The 17,441-nt window shown below is 42.1% G+C and overlaps 1 protein-coding gene across 1 annotated transcript; it reads left to right on the forward strand.

The window, feature by feature from the left end:
- Positions 1–924: 924 nt before the first annotated feature.
- On the forward strand, positions 925–3,114 carry LOC108939863 (regulator of G-protein signaling 9-like). Its single transcript, XM_018761517.2, has 3 exons — positions 925–954; positions 1,006–1,508; positions 2,228–3,114. Exons 1-3 carry the CDS (start codon positions 925–927, stop codon positions 2,382–2,384), a joined length of 690 nt encoding a protein of 229 aa, XP_018617033.2. The 3' UTR covers positions 2,385–3,114.
- The last annotated feature ends 14,327 nt before the right edge of the window (positions 3,115–17,441 follow it).

Raw genomic sequence — 17,441 nt, forward strand, 5'->3', positions numbered from 1 at the left:
ACTTTGTTAAAATACAGATACTATATTGCACAGTATGATGCGTAACTGTCTGTTAACCGATGCCAAATATGAAATGGTGATAAAAGAAATGTAATAACAGTGAAAGCAAAAGTACAAGTTCATTATCAAATAACTTTTTGCATTTTTCATCCGTTACAACACAGCACTACTTTTTTTCTGCCATTGAAAAGTTTTGTCGTGAACTGCGAGGATGACGAGGTCAAAGAACTGCACACCATATAGGGGAAATTTATTCTAGATAAAAAATCTTTTAAATATATATGAAGGCCACCCAGGGAGCGCAGGTGGCGCAGTGGGTTGGACCGGGTCCTGCTCTCTGGTGGGTCTGGGGTTCGAGTCCCGCTTGGGGTGCCTTGCGGCGGACTGGTGTCCCGTCCTGGGTGTGTCCCCTCCCCCTCCGGCCTTACGCCCTGTGTTGCCGGGTAGGCTCCGGTTCCCCGCAACCCCATATGGGACAAGCGGTTCAGAAAATGTGTGTGTGTGTGTGTGTGAAGGCCACCCAGTTTGCCAATGGTACCAATTCTGAAGTATAAAATCAGTAAAACTGAATTAATTCCTACAATTTTTATACAAACTTGTAATTAACAGCCTTTTAAAAATGGTTACCTAGTTTAATCATAGGCAATAACTCAGTTACTCAAAATACAATATCTGTGCCAGCTTGGGGGGGTCGGGGGGGGGGAGGGGGGGTGAAACAAGGCACACACTTCTTTTCTGAGTGGAGACTGCTCAGGTGGTGTAGCAGGTGGAGGGTCCAGTCCATCAGGATCCACCCACAGGTCTGTAAGTGCCCAAGACAACACAGGCCAGTTTGTACGCCAACAACATTTTGCTGGAATGTCAAACGGTCGTCACTAGAATATGCTTGTTTAAAGAATGAGATGAAATTTCAATGAAGTTGAAATGAAGTTTCTGCGTCGATATTCAGAACGTGTGGGTAAGAGCACTAGGTTACAAAGTAATAGCTGACAAAGCTGAGAGCAGTTGACTGATGCTGTGTCTCTGCTGGTGGATGGTGCTGACCCGGTGCTCCTCCTGCAGCTCTGCAAGTTCACGGCGCCCGTGCCCCACCTGTCGGTGTACACAGGCATCTGCGAGGCCCCGCCGTGCCACAGCCGGGAGCTGCTGCCACCTTCACCCGGGATCCCAACCCTTCCCAACAGTGCAGTTTGCCCCTCACCTATCAGCGTGGCCATCGACAGCACCCCCGCCTCCGAGCGGAAGTTCGAAGGCCAAGGCAGCTCTGCCCCCACCTCGAGCTCCGGCCGGATTCCCTGCGTCGCTGGGGCCGCGGGGACAGAGGAGACCCAGCTGAACACACAGAAGTCACGAGTTGCGCTCTCTCTCGGCCGTCTCCTGAAACGGGGCTGCAACAGCTCCTCCGTGTTTGCCAGCCTCTCACCCAAGTGCCCCGCTACGCTGGGTGGTCGGGTTCAGCCGCTGAGCCATAGCCCTGCCCCTCAGCCGCAGCCCAAGAGGATTGCCAAGTGAGTGTCTTCCCAGGGAGGGGGGTGCGGTGGTGGGGTGGCGCGGTGGGTTGGACCGGGTCCTGCTCTCGGGTAAGTCTGGGGTTCGAGTCCTGCTTGGGGTGCCTTGTGATGGCCTGGTGTCCTGTCCTGGGTGTGTCCCCTCCAGCCTTATGCCCTGTGTTGCCAGGTTAGGTTCTGGCTCCCTGCAACCCCTAATGAGACAAGTGGTTCAGAAATGTGTCTTCCCAGGGGTCCCATCATTAGCTTTGGGCTTAGGTTTTACTGCTACAGCCATCAAGGTAAAATAGTCCAGTTTTACCCTCAGAACCAACAGGATGCGCTACAGGACATGAATCCCAGTGTCATTCACACACACACACATCATCTGAAACCACTTGTCCCATACGGGGTCGTGGGGAGCCGGACCCTAACCCGGCAACACAGGGTGAAAGGCTGGAGGGGGGAGGGGACACAACCAGGACAGGACGCCAGTAAGGCACGCCAAGCGGGACTCGAACCCCAGACCCGCTGGAGAGCAGGACCCTATCCAACCCACTGTGCCACCGCACCCCGCTCCCAATGTTATTTATTACATGACATGAAATTTTACACTTGTGCAACATATTTTTTGATTAAATGATGAACAAATATATAAATCGTAGGCACTGCTCAGCATGGATTTCCCAGACTAAAGTTTTACAGAGTTCAAGGACTGCCAATGTTTGTCCTCCTTCCAGCTTTTTCCAGATAAAAGTAGACATCCCCCCCGAATGTCGCATCTATCCCATCGAGTCTGAGGATGAGGACGATGAGTGTCCCGGTGGAGGTAGAGGTGCAGTGAAGGAGATTATCTGTCCTTGGGAAAGCATCACCAAACACGACCAGGCAGGATGAGTCCAAAAACTCACCAGCAGAGGACACTGTAAGGTAGGAGGAAAGACTGAGCAAACTCTTGTTTTAATTCCTACCTTTATCCCCTGCTAAGGACACAGCATTAAAGAGACTGAAGTGATGACTGAGCAAAAACTCTCCAAGAGTTTTTTTTTTGACATATCTGAACTCATACAGGCTACAGACACGTTTAATATTATAAAGATAACTTGTCTTTGCAGTAATGCTGTTATATTTAAAGTAGTGCCTCATATAAGCCTGTCAAATAAAATGTTACAGTTTGACAAACATACCGAAAGTGTAAGCTGTGAACCATTTTGGTATGACTCCTAATTGTTGAATGTTTCTTACTTGGATTTAGCAGTAAATATTGTTTGTAAAAAAATAGAACTGTAACTGCATTCCCCGAATTGAAAGACTCGGTTATTCTTTTGCTATTCAGTGTTGTAACTGACATTTTGTATTTGGCTTATTTACTGTTTTTATATGGGTCTATAATGTTGACACATTTAATATCATAAATGGGTAAAGTAATATTTTTATTAATTGCATTTAAGTTATTACAAGAAAACATACAAAGGGATCTGTCTACATGTATCGATTTTTCAATGTTCATTGACTGAAGAATGTGAACAAAGTATAATATTGTGCATACAAGTGTATATTTCATTTGTGCAAGTGCCTCAATAAATACTGAAAGTATGCTGTATCGGGAATTCTATAAAATTACTTTTAATTTAGTGTTTCTTGGACACCATTCCGCATCAGAATTTTGGAAACCTACATAGTTATGATTAGCTCCTGTGGGAAATGTCTAAAAGTATTACAGTAATTTAAAGCTTTTTAACACAATGTTATACATGCATGCATGTCATCTGTATTTTTTTAACTAATTTTTAACACCGATATTGGTCTATGGCATTATATGTTCTTGGCAGCTTTTTTGAAAGCTAGTTCAATATTTCAGAATTAATAGCCTTTATATCCAGTCATGAAACATAAATTGCTTAATTATTTGAACATTCTGTCTGAAAAATAAAATAAAATCCTATATTTGTACGGTTTCCAGATTCCACGTCTGCCAAAAGCTACCACAGGGCTTTTGCTCTTGAATATACCGGCTCCTTCTGTTACAAACCTTTGAGTTGCTCATTTTCAAATATTTCATATATCAAAGTTTATTTACCTTTAATTCTATTTTATTAATTTTTTAATTTATTTATTCTTGTTGTTCCTATTTCTTTGCTTTCTGGTGCTCATTCTATTCCAAGCTGTAAGTTGTGCCTATTGATCCTATTGATGAGTCAGGAAGTTAGTGTTTAAATTGGAGGATGACGTAAGGATTGCCTGGGTTTTTATTTTCATGCAGTTTGTCAGTCCTCTTCAAACTCTCCACGTCTTTGGTAGCTTTGTTGTTATACGGAAATGCTTTTTATTTTTTTATCTATTTTGTAAGTTTAATGTTAAGTGATATTTCACATCTCATTGCAAACGTACAAGCTTTGCTATAAATTTCACAGCTAAGCTTACTGCATTTATATTGCTTTTGTCTATATCTTTGTTAGCACATTTGGACCCATGATGAGAAAAATGTAATAAGGAAGGCTATTTACGTTTATTGTGTTATGCTATTCCGGTGCGGACTGCTGTTATAAATTTGTAGTACATGGCCAGGTTTTCCTAATTCAACATCTTTATGTGAATGCACATAAAGGCTTTTAAAGGCTGCTTAATTTTAATGAAGGTCTGATGGTGGGAACTCCCGGGTCTATTATAGAAAGTGCAGTGATCTAGTCTAAGTAAGATCTATTCTGCTGGGGATCTGCTTGTCCATCTCTAACCTGTGAGTCACCTTCATCCTTCATCCTCTTTAGTATGACCTTGCTAAAAACTTTTCCAGGCACTGACAGTAGTGTGTTATCTTTGTAGCTGGAACAGTTGCTGAGGTCAGTTTTCTTGGGAATTGTGGCAGATAGGAGTTCAGACAAATACGCTTGTTATAGAGCAACACGCCAGCTGCAAATGTGACAGTCAAGAGACTCTGAAAATGAGAGCTGGGAAGAAAAGAGAGGGGCCTTGAGAGTTTGAGTCATTGGTCTTTCTTTTATGTTCTGACTTTCGTCTCTAATAGCCAGAACCCATAGGCAAGGCTGCTCATGCCTTTCGTGCTATTGCTGAAATTTTGAGTTTGCTGTTGTTTCTGTGTTTAACTCTGAGTTTTGTGTTTATTTGATGGATCTATATGAAAAAAATACATATATTTGTTTTGTTTGGTAAATTTAGATCCAGTGGGATAACTTTTCTGTTATTGTTTAATTTTTTAGCAGCCAAATAGAGCTAGGTCGCAACAACATACACATAATGAATATACTAAGAAAATGCAGATACATGCAAGTTCATAATGCAATTCAAAGGCAAAGGGTTACGGTAGTTAACAAGGAGGCTTGCTTGTAATTCTGCACTGAGGTGCTCAGTGCACGTATTTGTCAGTTTCTCACCATTTTTGGTCATCATTCCAGCCATTGCAAAAAGGATGCTGACATCTTTCTTGTGGAATGACTCCAGGATGTTCTGTAATAGTAACTCTGTAATAGTAGAACAAGTCTTTGTCTCCTTCCTTGATGCCATTGGCTGGAAAGTAATATTGGATGATATTCATTTTGACCTTCTTTCTCCTGCTTCTAAATGATGCTAAGATTATTCCTGGATCATGTGCACCCCATTCAATCAGTGCTTTCTGTGCTTTGTTTGATAACATGAGATACTTTCTTTGTGTATGAACTGCATCATCATGTTCATGTCCTGAATACATGTTCTCACACATAGTCCTCAAATTAATTGTCTTAGTTGACAGAAGCTCTCCGATTCATGCACACCTGCAACCAAAGAGGGGGATTTGCTTCAGCACCAGGAACAGCTCCCCATTGCCAGTTGTATCAGCACTAGGAGCTGTCCAGTTCATACAGACCTGCAGCCAGTTCCATCCTCACCCTGTGGAATAAGGGTATCCAAGGGAAACAATGAAGGTCAAATAGGACTTGGGATGAGCTCCAGTGAGCATTGTGTCTGTTCCCTCGTGGACAAATGTCAGCTGGAACACCCACAACAACAGCAGCGGCAGCAATAGCAATAGGATAAAGGAGAGGACTGCCTCTACTCTCATTGCTACTTCTGCTGCTACTCTGGGTAAACTGGGCCCAAATGGAAGAGCACAGAATTTAGTGCAGCTAAGGTGTGAGGCATCTGTGGGACTAAAAGTGCCTGAGGTCATGTTTTTAATACTTTTCCACTTTGAGGATGATTTTGTCAATGTGGTGTTCCTGTGCCGCCAATTCCACATTTTGTCTTGTGGTGTTCCACTGCTGAACTTTTCACTCCACTGGGTTTGGGGACATTAAATGATAGACCTTGTAGCTTACAAATTACTAAATACAGTATCATTCTATTGCATCTCCAGGTTGGCTTCTCTCATTAAGAAAAAAACTTTCCTTTTGTCTTATCCAGTCACACAAATGTCCTATTATTCTGGGTTAACTGATGGTTCCCGGAACCATCTCCTCGATAGATATCAGTCTGGTTTCAAAGTTGGTCACTCCATGGAGACAATGCTTCTGGTGGTGTCTGATATTCTTCAGTCGGCTGGAGCTGCTTCCCTCTCCTCAGTCCTCATCCTCCTCGATCTGAGTGCAGCATTCGACACTGTCAACCGCTGGATTCTACTCTCCTCTCTTAGTCAGCTTGGGGTCAAAGGAGCGGCACTAACAATGGTTTGAGTCCTACCTATCTGACAAATCCTATCGAGTGGTCTGGCAGAGCTCCCGTTCTTCTCTTCTGCCTCTCTCAACCGTTGTCCCGCAGGGCTCGGTACTGGGTCCTCTTCTCTTCTTGATCTACACCTCCCATGGATTCAAATACACTGCTATGCTGATGATACCCAGCTCTTCCTCTCCTTTCCATCTGGAGCATCAGACATTTCTGCACACATTGCTGCCTGCCTGTCAGAGATCTCTGCATGGATGTCTGATCACCACCTCAACTCAACCTCTCCAAAACAGAGATTCTTTACCTTCCATCTGGCCTGTCCTCCTGTCACAATCTATCAATCAACCTGGACAACTCACTCATTTTGCCTACCTGCTTGGCTAAGAGTCTGGGTGTGATGATTGTCTCAAGTCTATCTTTCTCTCAGCACATCGAAGCCACAACCCGGACCTGCAGATACATCCTGCATAATATTCACAGGATCCGACCTTACCTCACAACAGATTCTGCCCAACTACTTGTCCAGGCCATGGTGACATCTCATCTGGACTACTGCAACTCTCTCATGTGGATTTCCGCTACTGCCATCAAACCTCTACAGCTGATACAGAATGCTGGTGCATGAGTTGTCTTTGACTTGTTAAAGCTTTCCTATGCATCTCCTCTACTTGTTTCTCTGCACTGGCTTCCTATAGCTACCTGTTCTGGGTGTATCCCCCCTGCTCCAGCCTTGTGCCCTGCATTGCTGGGTTGGGCTCTAGCTCACAGCAACCCTGCTTGGGGAAAGCGGTTTCAGTGTGTGTGTGGGTATATGTTTTCCTTTCTGGAGAAGTGGAGAGCTCTTTTCATGTGGTCCTGCATGTCAAATGTCATGTTTGTTGATGGGGCAGCAGTCCTAAATTGACTATATGGTTCTGAATTCCATTACAACTGAACAACCCCTATCCCCTTTCACTTGTACCAGCAGTGCTAGAGCAGGTAAGTGGTGAGACTTGGAGCTGTGCAATGAATGCAACCTTCTCTGCATCAGAGCAAAAACTGCTATTAGTAGTATTTGGGGCTATTAAAAAATTTGATTTCTCTAAGAGTTAGGGTAAGAAATTTTTTCATTTAGGATGCTTTTCTCCAAAGCCCCTTACAATGAGTTTATAACTACAGTATTTACACAGCTGGGTAATTATACTGAAGCAATTTAAGGTAAGAACCTTGCTCAACAGTACTACAGCCAGAGGTTGGGACCAAACCTGCAATCTTTGGGTCTAAAGACAGTAGCTCTAAGTACTATGCTACCCACCGTCCCAAAAAATTTATGTGGCAGTGTGGGGATTTGAACCTACACTACTGAGAAGACGAGAGCCTAAAGCCAGCCCCACTCGGCCACACTACCATTGTTCTGCAAGAAGTTTGGTGTAAAAACATCAACCTTCCATCAGGAAATCCATGTTAACGTGAAGGAAACATACAAACTTTGCACAGACTGAGCCAGATTTAAATCTATGCCTCAAAGTACATTCCACTGCGCTTCCTGCTATAACACTGTAATGCTCATGATTAGTGTCATATGTAATAATTGTATGGTGATTGTTCTTGACAACGGTCTCGATAACACACACATACATACATACATACAATGGGATATTTGATGTCTGATATTTAATGTTATTTTTTTTGACACTCTTACCAAATTACTGATTATATGATATATTTGTGCCTTTGTGATGCACCTCTCACTTTTCCTGCAACTTTGACAATAATCATTGCAATGTACCCCTTTGATTTGAGGACCAGCACACTGCCAACGTGGCCACTTAATAGTGATAATACATGGTAATAATTACTACTTACATCCACACACTGAGTTTCAAGTAGCCCAAATGAGTTGCAGACATTACTTCTATGAGTAGTCCTCATGAAATAAGAAGCATGGATGAAGTGGATAGTTTATAAAGTGGCGGTCTCTTTGCTACAGTTAATTATTTGTGTTTACCTTACAGTCAAGTGTTCAATACAGCTTGCTGCCTTACTATAATATTCTACACTCTGTTCTTTTTCTGGTTGGTTCTAACTAGGTTTCAGTAAAATAGAGTAAAAGACTTATTACAAATAGCTTTATGGTAGTTACAAACAGAAAATCATTTTTTTTAAAACAAAATAAAAAATGCACTGTTGAAATTGATAGCAAGTGATAGCAAGTGGCAGTAATTCTGCAAAGTTTTTTTAAATTGTTATGACAATGCAAGCTGTCTAATTAATAGATGGAACCTATGGAGGTTAACCAACAGAAAGAGCAGATGTGCCAGCAAGAATCCACAGGTGTCTGAAAATACAGAGAAGACTTGGTTCTCTCATGGCCATATGGCTTGTAGTTTTGGGCAATGTTAAGGATTACTTGCTGTCCTACACAGACTGTTAATGATGGAGATTGGGTTTTGCATGAGGAACATATGTGTTCCACACACATTGTCAGAAGCTGCTTGTTCCAAGATGAGCCGGAGCCTAACCGGGCAACACAGGGCACAAGGGACACACAGCACAGGACGCTAGTCTGCTGCAGGGCACCCCAAGCAGGACTTGAACCCCAGGCCCCCCAGAGAGCAGAGCCCAGCCAAGCCTGCTGTGTCACCACACCCCCTGCTCTATGTGGTCCAGTTTTCTTTATTAGAAACACATTTTTACTTGCTCTATTTAGTCTCCTTTTTAAAAAAAATTGCAACGTTCTATTGCCTATCTAAACGAAGGATATTCCTGGTAACTATTTTCATTTTGGTAAATAAGCCACTTAAATTAATCAAAGATGTTAAGTTTAAATCTATGATACTTGAATATTTTGATACTTCTACATTTGTTCTTTTAAATGATGACTTTCTTCAGAGCCACTTCCAGTGCTATGTTTTTAAAATAATTTACCCATTTATACAGCTAGGCAAATTTTACTGCAGTGATTTGGGCTAAATATCTTACCCCCAAATGTTACACTAGGAGGCTGGCTTCAAACCTAGGTCCTCCGATGTGAAAGAGAATAGGTCTAACCATTACGGCAGCTTCTGCCCCATCTTGCTGGTGAGCACTTTTCCATTTTACTACAGCGATTTGAGTTTGGGCCCACAAAAGGCCCAAACTTGTTGACACCTGACCATGACTCATCATCCACTCGCAACCCACCCAATGTGGAAATCCCACTGCTTCATGCTGACTTAACTTGGCCTTAATTCTGTTTAATTTCAGCCCATAGCTACTTGGTTTATCTATTGGCGAGCATGGAATAAAACCTGCAAAACTAGGTTATAAATAAGTAATTTATTATATAAATTATATAGCTGCTAGACACTGTACATAAACATGATTTATTATTTTATTTTTAGCTTTATTTTTGGCCCACAAAATAATAAGTGTCTGGCATTGTATTCTGAGAACTTAAAACTGCAAGTTGCAGCTTAATTTATTTAATGAGCAGTTCAGATGAACACCTTTCTCAACAGAACTACAGCAAGAGGTGGAATTCAGACTTGCGTTCTTTCAGTGCAAAGCAGGGGCTCTAACCAGTACACACTCTGCTGTCCTCTATGGACGAACGGACGGATGGATGGATGGGGACACACGCAGACACCCGCACACACTAGTACAAAGTTGCAGAGTGTGTGTGGATAGTGCAGAGGGATAATGTGCAGCAAGAGCTGGTTTTAATTGAATAAGGCTATTTTTAGAGCAGAATAACAATGGTTCAGAAAAAAAAAAAAACACACACACACACATTAGAGTGTTCCTTCCTATATGCAAATTCTTTGTGATATTATTAGATATACAGCATACATCCCCTGCAATGATGATATGTTGGTTAGTGTATCAGTGAAACATGACAGCTTACCATCTTCAAAGTACACTTTATGATCAAAACATCGATTACTAACATAACTTAGAACTTTGTGTGATAGTATTTTATTTCACTTCAAACAATCCATCTCACTGTAGGTGTTCATTATTATTAAATCTTTTTTTCCCTGCTGGTTTAACTTTACACTTTTTAACAGCCATTATCGAGGTCATCATAATTTCACGTTTTGATCCTTATCCTGGCCTTGTGAAACATTTTGCCAGCTGCTGGACACCAAGCAGATTGTGGCCTTGCCCACTGTGGCATATCCCAAACAAAACCAACTAGTGACCTCCAGACAGCTATAGAGTTTCTGTGCCAGTAAACAGAACAGAGATCGATCCCTCATGGGAAGGTCTGACATTAAAAATGAAAGAAATTCTATTGACTTTGCTTGTAGCAGCATGTGTTCTTCGATCACGCATCGGGACATTCGCAAGCCTGAAATGTTACTACCTGGCAGCTACACATGAATGAGACTTGTTTGTGTTTCCATACTAATATTTAACATGAACAAATGAAAATCATTGTACTGCTAGTCCCAAAACCTAGAGGCTTGATCGTACCGCCCTGTTACGCTTGTGGGGTGTCTGGTCTCCCCTCTGGGTAAACTGTTGCGACACGAATGTGAAAGCGTGAAACCACATTACTGCTCGCTGAAGGTTTCCAGCTGCAGACTTGTATTTTTCAACTTGTGGGCAGCGCTGCTGACTCACGGTGCCTGTGTCTCTGTGGAGTTGCACATTCTCTCCCAGTGTCTTTGTGGGCTTCCTCACTGTGCTCTGGTTTCCTCCCATAGTCCAAAGACTTTTCAGGTTCATTGGTGACTCTGAATTGCCCATAATATGTGACTGTATGTGGTATGGACTGATATCCTGTCCAGGTTGCCAAGTGCCCTGTGCAGCTGGGATAGGCTTCAGACCACTGCAGCCTTGATTTGGACAAGGGGCTAGTGATAGTGAATAGAGGTTTAGCAATACATGTCTTTCAATTTACTTGTGGGTTAGGTGCTGTAAAATCCACAGATCAAGCTATAATAAATTTTTTTCTACAAGGCAATTGTTTTTATTAATGTTCCCAACAATAAAATTCCTTTCAAATTACTAAAAATACATGCTATTTCCACAACCTCTTAATCAATGTTGGTTTTTCAGTGTCTAACAACGTTCAGATTTATCATTCATACAATCAAAAGCTAAATAACAGATGTCCCTTTATTTAATTAAATTAGCGTCTATAAAAAGTTTCAGATAAAGATGAAAAAAAAACTTCATACATTATATACAGTTGACTTACATTATAATGCTTTGAATAACTTGAAATTAAAATGTATCTCGACAACTTCCTATTTCAAGCTGATTGTTGATTGACTCATCCCATGAACTAATGCAGCGTTTTTCATCTTGTTATCAATCATGGACAGCCACAAAAGCCAAACATGAGCTATAAACACTGTGGAAGGGAGGTGAATCAAGGCGGTCCTACACTCCTATAACGTTTCGTTTTGCATTACTGCCAGCTGGCAGCAAGGAGCAAAAACCCGAGTTGCTTTCACTGCCTAATAGACATTTTAGAAAACAGTTAAGTAAAGAATAATGGAATTTAAAAATTAATGAATAACTTGTAAATATGTCTGTATTGTGAGAAACTTGTAAAGGAAAACAGTTTATGAGTAAATATGTTCTTGTAATCATTTTGCTACTTGCGATGTTTTTCTTGTAGTGTGTCAGTGAATTTTAGTTGCCACTTGCAATTCTGTTTTTCCCACTAAGAAGGATTGGCAATTAGATGTCCATATAGCAATCCGCCATTTAAAGAGGTGATTTCACAGAACAAATTAGGCCCATTAAGTGGGGAAAACCTGTAATTGGAATGGAATTCATGATGTGACTGCACACAGGCCAGAGGCTTTTGATTGACTTTGTTTGCTAAGGTACCTTACATGAGTTTATGTCTGCTGTGTCTCATTGGCCAGGAATACTGGCTGTGTTCTAACACAGTGGAAGCTGCAACTGGCTTTTCACTGAATCTCTTTTCAACCTCTATTTTTTCCGTCTTATAAATGCGGTTAATTAGAGTAAGAGTAAATATAAATGTTTTTTTTTTATTGCAAGGGTGGGTATATACAGTATGATGGATATACTGTATATGCACAATTCTATCCAGGTGACATCTAAAAACTTCCAATTTTGCAAAGCAAAATTTTAATGTTTGTTAAGGTTTTGACAGTTTGTTAATGTTTTACTCAGGTAAAGTTCATATTACACAAGAAAAGTGATCTCTGACAGTAATAACAATGAAGTGCTGGGGTGACTACCATTATCCTGACAGATTTTTTTCTTGCTGCCATTCTATTTCCTTTAAATCTTTACATAAATGCCATGACATTCAATTTTTATTTTACAACGTGAATGTGTACAGAAATTTACTCATACTTGTAAGATTAAACAAGAGAAGTACCAAAGTTTTTAAATGACTGGTAACTATTACTACTACCAATGTTTGTTATGGGTTTATACCTCCAACAGAACAGAAAATGAAAGATACAATAAAAAAGACAGATGGTGACACAGAGTGATGCAAATTGTTGCCCTCCCTATATCTAAAGAAGGACCTGGAAGTGGTCACTGTTCCCTCTATGTGACAGGTTCGGAGAGAACTGTCCATGAGAATAAGCCTTAATATAATAATGTCAGAATTAAAAATTAAGTTTAATTTTAATGCCATTTAATCCAAAAGTTGCTGCTATGGCTTGATTCACAGTCACAGGAATTCATGCACCTTTTAGAGATATAGCATTAACCTATTTAATATAACAATGTTGAAACAAATTGTCCGCCATAGACAAAAACAGAAGTGCTGGTCTCAACTGAAAATCCCCAGGAAACAATTTCTGTGATGACGGGAGTGTGAAATTGATGACCCAAGGCAGACTTTATGGGCAATAGTGGTTGAGACAGATAATTAGGTGTTCTCAGCTTCATGCACCAGAACTCCTGCACTTGGCACGTATTTGTCCTACCATTCATCTGTAGGAAGGAAAAAAGGAAAATACATTTCCTTGCCTAAAACTGATAACCTGCAAAGTCAAGGTCAAGTAGGTTTGACACAGAACCATGGAGCCTGTCGGGTTACTATTTGAAGAACGAAGCAGGTAACATGGTGGCTGAAGGCACAGCTGTAATCTGAATGTTGCTCGCTCAGGTTTCCAGAACATCAGATTCTGCTGTGTACCTCAGTTGGACAGGTTGCTGCAAATAAATAGAATTACCGCAATAAAATCGGCCAGGAAAAATATTCTAATAAAAAAAGTTTAGGATGCGGCCAAACAATGAGGGGTGTTATCCAGGTGCTGCAATTTAAACATACCCACGGCTGAAGAGGCCTTCCTACGGTGAGAGAGCAGCCATGTTAATGACCACGAGTCACAGTTTTCTCCTTCTTTTTCGCTCCAGTTTTAGTCCGTCAGTTGCATCAGATGTGTTCACCCCTGCCAGGAAGCAGAGGGCATGTGCTTCTCCATTTCACGCCCCCCCGCAGTCGAAATTCTTCTTCACACTTTTTTTTAGTCACATGGCACCATGCAGGACAGATAAATCCTAAGACCGACAACATGAAGGTGCCTAACAGTCAAATGAAGGCAAAATATCATGGCTAATTTAATATCCATACCATGATGACACAATGTCACTTAGTTCCAATGTAGAAGCTTAAGTTCACACCATGGTCTGAAATACAATGTCCAGCCTGTGGTCAGGAAAAGCACTTGAGCTGCCTGTGCTTTGAATGAGAGAACGTGCAAGGCGATTCAAAATACGGTGGATGTTTTTAGGAGTTGATGTTGAAAATCACTTTGAAGGCTAATGGCAAAAGTCAAGCAAAGCTCGAATGATCAGGTATGAAAAATTGTTTTGCCTTTACCCCGGAGGTTCTGTAAAATGTCAGTCCTTTAGGAATGTAGTACAAGAGTGGTTACGGAAGAAGGATCGGTGCCTGAGAGGAAGAGTAGGGCACCGCAGGAGCAAGGGATTGTTTCCAATCCAAAAAGACTCTCAATAAGATGCTGAGGAACATCAGGATCAGAACCAAGTCTGCAGTTATACAAGAGAGCAAGGGAGCAAACTGTTCCTTTGTGAAAGCAGGTAGGTATTGCAGAAAGCAGTTTGTAAAAGCCGTTGGAGGAACCTTCAGCGCCGACATCATCACTCAAGTAATTAGAGCATTTAAATCGGTGTGAAACGGAAGGAATGTACACTCGAGGTGACGCAGAGTCGCAGCAGTACGTTTGGCAATGATGTCTTATCCGCTGTCCGGGGAGGAAGGTGGTCAAAGTAAGAGAGCATGGGCACCGGGCAGCCAAAGGAACAGCGCAGTTAAGGGTGAGCGGTGGCGGGGAGGAGGATGGTGTGAAGAGCACAAAATGGGAAGAAGATAAGGGTGAGCTCAAAGATCAAGAGTGGCAATGCATGATCTAGTCTGAAGGGGTGAAGTAATATAGGAATGCTTTGTCAAATTATCCTCTGGCAGGGAGACACACAGCCAACGGGATGTGGGAAACTCACACAGGAGGCTAAGCTGCCCAGTCAAAGCATGCATGCATTTGGACTCAGTGGCTGGTGTTCCAGGCTCATGGAAAGAAGAATCCCATTTTCAGTTTGAACAAGGTGCTAAACCCAATTTTGATAAACTCTCCACCAGAAGTTGTCCACATGTGAAGCTGCACAAAGAAGAGCTTTTTTTTTTTTTTCCTTTTTTACTGAGAAAACACAGTAACGTAACAGAATGAGTTCCAAAAGGCAAAATTAATTTAAAATTCACTAAAAATACTGAAAACGTTAAATATATTCCTTCTAAACATAAATCTGTGCCCTTTGAAGGTGTTATCAGATAAAAGCAAGGCTGTCCGCTTCTTTGTAACTGTCATTGCCACTGGTATTTGACTGTAGTTCATCGACTGATATATGATATTCTTAAAATTATTTTCATTTCATCACGGCTTTGAGACTGGACGCATGGAGAAGGATCAGCAGCAGGAAGAACACAAAAGCAAAAAATGAAAGAAGAGGTTGTTTCCAGTCTGGCGAGATCTAGATCCAAGTGCAATTTCTTATATATTTCTTGACTTAAATATATAGTTGTCATTATGATGATTGTTACTGAAACAATTTTCATTTCATTAAATGTATCGTTAAGTAACTTTCAGTCCCGCGAGGAGTGGGGAATTAGAAGTCTTGAAAAATCCAAGGGTTTTACCCAACTTAAGAGTTTAAGTTTCAAGTTTATTGTCCTAGATACAGTACCATGTATATGTATCATGAAAATCTTCCTGAATGCTTCTCCACAGACTGTGGGCAAGGACAATGGAAATACTGCACAAGCAAAACACTGACAAACAAAACAGTGTCAATGACAGTAAATAACAATAGCAGCAATGACAGCAATAACAATAAATAATGGCAACAGTAGTAACAATAATGGCAACAGTCAAAGAACTCAGAACAACAGAATGAGAATGCTTAAAGTGACAGTGTAATTTACCAATGTGCTTGGGCGGAGCAGTCCAACTCCAGTTACTAAAGGTGGCACATTGGTGAGTGTTGTATGGTCTTACAGCAGTGGGGTAAAAGCCGTTCCTGTACCTAGCTGTGCGGGTTCGAATAGACTTAAGCCGTTTTGCAGATGGCAGGGAAGAGAAAAGAGCCCGTGCGGTTGTGATTATGATCTCTTATGATGCGCATCGTCTTTCTGAGGCAGCGTGTGGTGTAGGTGTCCTCGACTGCTGGTAGCTGTGTGCCGATGATTTCCTGAGCTGTTCTGACCACCCTCTGTAGGGCTTTTTTGTCCTGTATAGAGCACCTGCCACTCCAGCATGTAATACACCCTGTGAGGACGGACTCCACAGCACACCTGTAGAAAGTGGTGAGGACTGTAGTGGACATCCTGGCTTTCTTCTGACGCCTGAGGAAGCGGAGGCATTGATGGGCCTTTTTGATGGTCGATGCTGCGTGCTCAGTCCATGTGAATTTGGCAGTGAGCATTCTGTTCTTGGAAAATCTACTTTTCTGTGCATCGCAGCTGGTGCATATGCCATGCGTTCCCTTCAGCTAATGCCGGGGGGGTATTTGCAGATCATCACTCTATAGGCAAGGGGGATGTGGTGGGGCAGCGGGTTTGGCCTGTGTCTGCTCTCTTGTGGGTCTAGGGTTCAGGTCCTGCTTGGACTGGTGTCCCATCCTGGGTGTGTCCCTTCCCCCTCCAGCCTTGTGCCTCGTGTTGCTGGGTTAGGCTTGCAACAAGCTGTGTGTGTGTGTGTGTGTGTGTGTGTGTGTGTGTGTGTGTGTGTGTGTGTGTGTGTGGGTGCAGGTGCTCTATAGGCACAAGACATTAGAGTCGCAGTCTGAATGTCTTACCATGTCATCACTGGCCTCTAGGGGGCAGTAGGGCATTGAGAGTCCAGATTAAATTTAGTTTTCAAATGGTCTGGTGTGAAACAGGTCAGCTGCACATAAATTAACATCCTAGTCTGTGTTAACTTTCTGTTACATTTAAGACGATGTCCTACTTGGATGGAAGCGATCCGTGGACAGAAAAAAGGTCACACAGGACAGTTGCAGTGGAGGGTGGTGATGCACATTTATGTGCTTAGGATATGGTTTGAAAAGTGACGGTGGGCTAGGATCACAGCACCAGCACATGGAATGTGGTGGAATGGAGATCTTTCAGGTGATGTTAAATGTAGCTGCTATCACAATATTGAAGGATAATGCCAAATAGGGCAGTGATGCACAGCTGCAGGCCCTGCTGCCTTCCTGTCAGGTTGACGGGTGACGGTGAAAGGGAGAGGGGTGTGAATGGCAGGCGTGGAACCACTCTTGGCTATTTTTACTGTAGTCCCCTCAAAAAATGCAAGAGACGCTATTTAAAGATCACGCGAGCTCGGCAGCGGGAACAGATTATTAAGCCTTGCGAAGGCTCTCAAATCATTACCTTCCGCTGCATAATGTGCTGCTCCAGCTGCGTTCGAGAACTGCCTTGAAATGACGATCGTGTTGAAATCTAGACAGGAGTAAAAATGGATCCATTTCAACTGAAGTTTACCGGAATGTTGCAAACAGCTTAAATTTGTCTATAAAATTGTATTCATCCAAAAAGAAAAAAAAACTGTGAGATGTATTGTTTCTGCTGTGCCACTGTGCTGAATATGAGGCAAACTCTTACCTATTTTACAGGAAGAAAGGCTGGCGTTTTAAAAGCCCGTAGACTGAGGTGGAACGATAAGGTACGGTGATGACGAGAAAGGTGAGAGACAGCCGTTCAGGATGCTTGAATCAAAACAATGTTTTTGATTCCTAAAGTTACACCTCCCCTAGCTGATTCATTCTGCCTTCGGTCTCAGAGTATTAGTATTATTAACAGAACCTGAAGAA

Source organism: Scleropages formosus, chromosome 20, assembly GCF_900964775.1.
Source record: "Scleropages formosus chromosome 20, fSclFor1.1, whole genome shotgun sequence".
NCBI lineage: Eukaryota > Metazoa > Chordata > Actinopteri > Osteoglossiformes > Osteoglossidae > Scleropages > Scleropages formosus.

Excerpts from the sequence above, each read along its gene's own strand:
- LOC108939863 (XM_018761517.2), top strand. The coding sequence starts at position 925 with ATGAAGTTTCTGCGTCGATATTCAGAACGT. Across the intron at positions 955-1,005 it reads TGCGTCGATATTCAGAACGT|TTGACTGATGCTGTGTCTCT; the intron begins GTGGGTAAGAGC and ends AGCTGAGAGCAG. Across the intron at positions 1,509-2,227 it reads CAGCCCAAGAGGATTGCCAA|CTTTTTCCAGATAAAAGTAG; the intron begins GTGAGTGTCTTC and ends TCCTCCTTCCAG.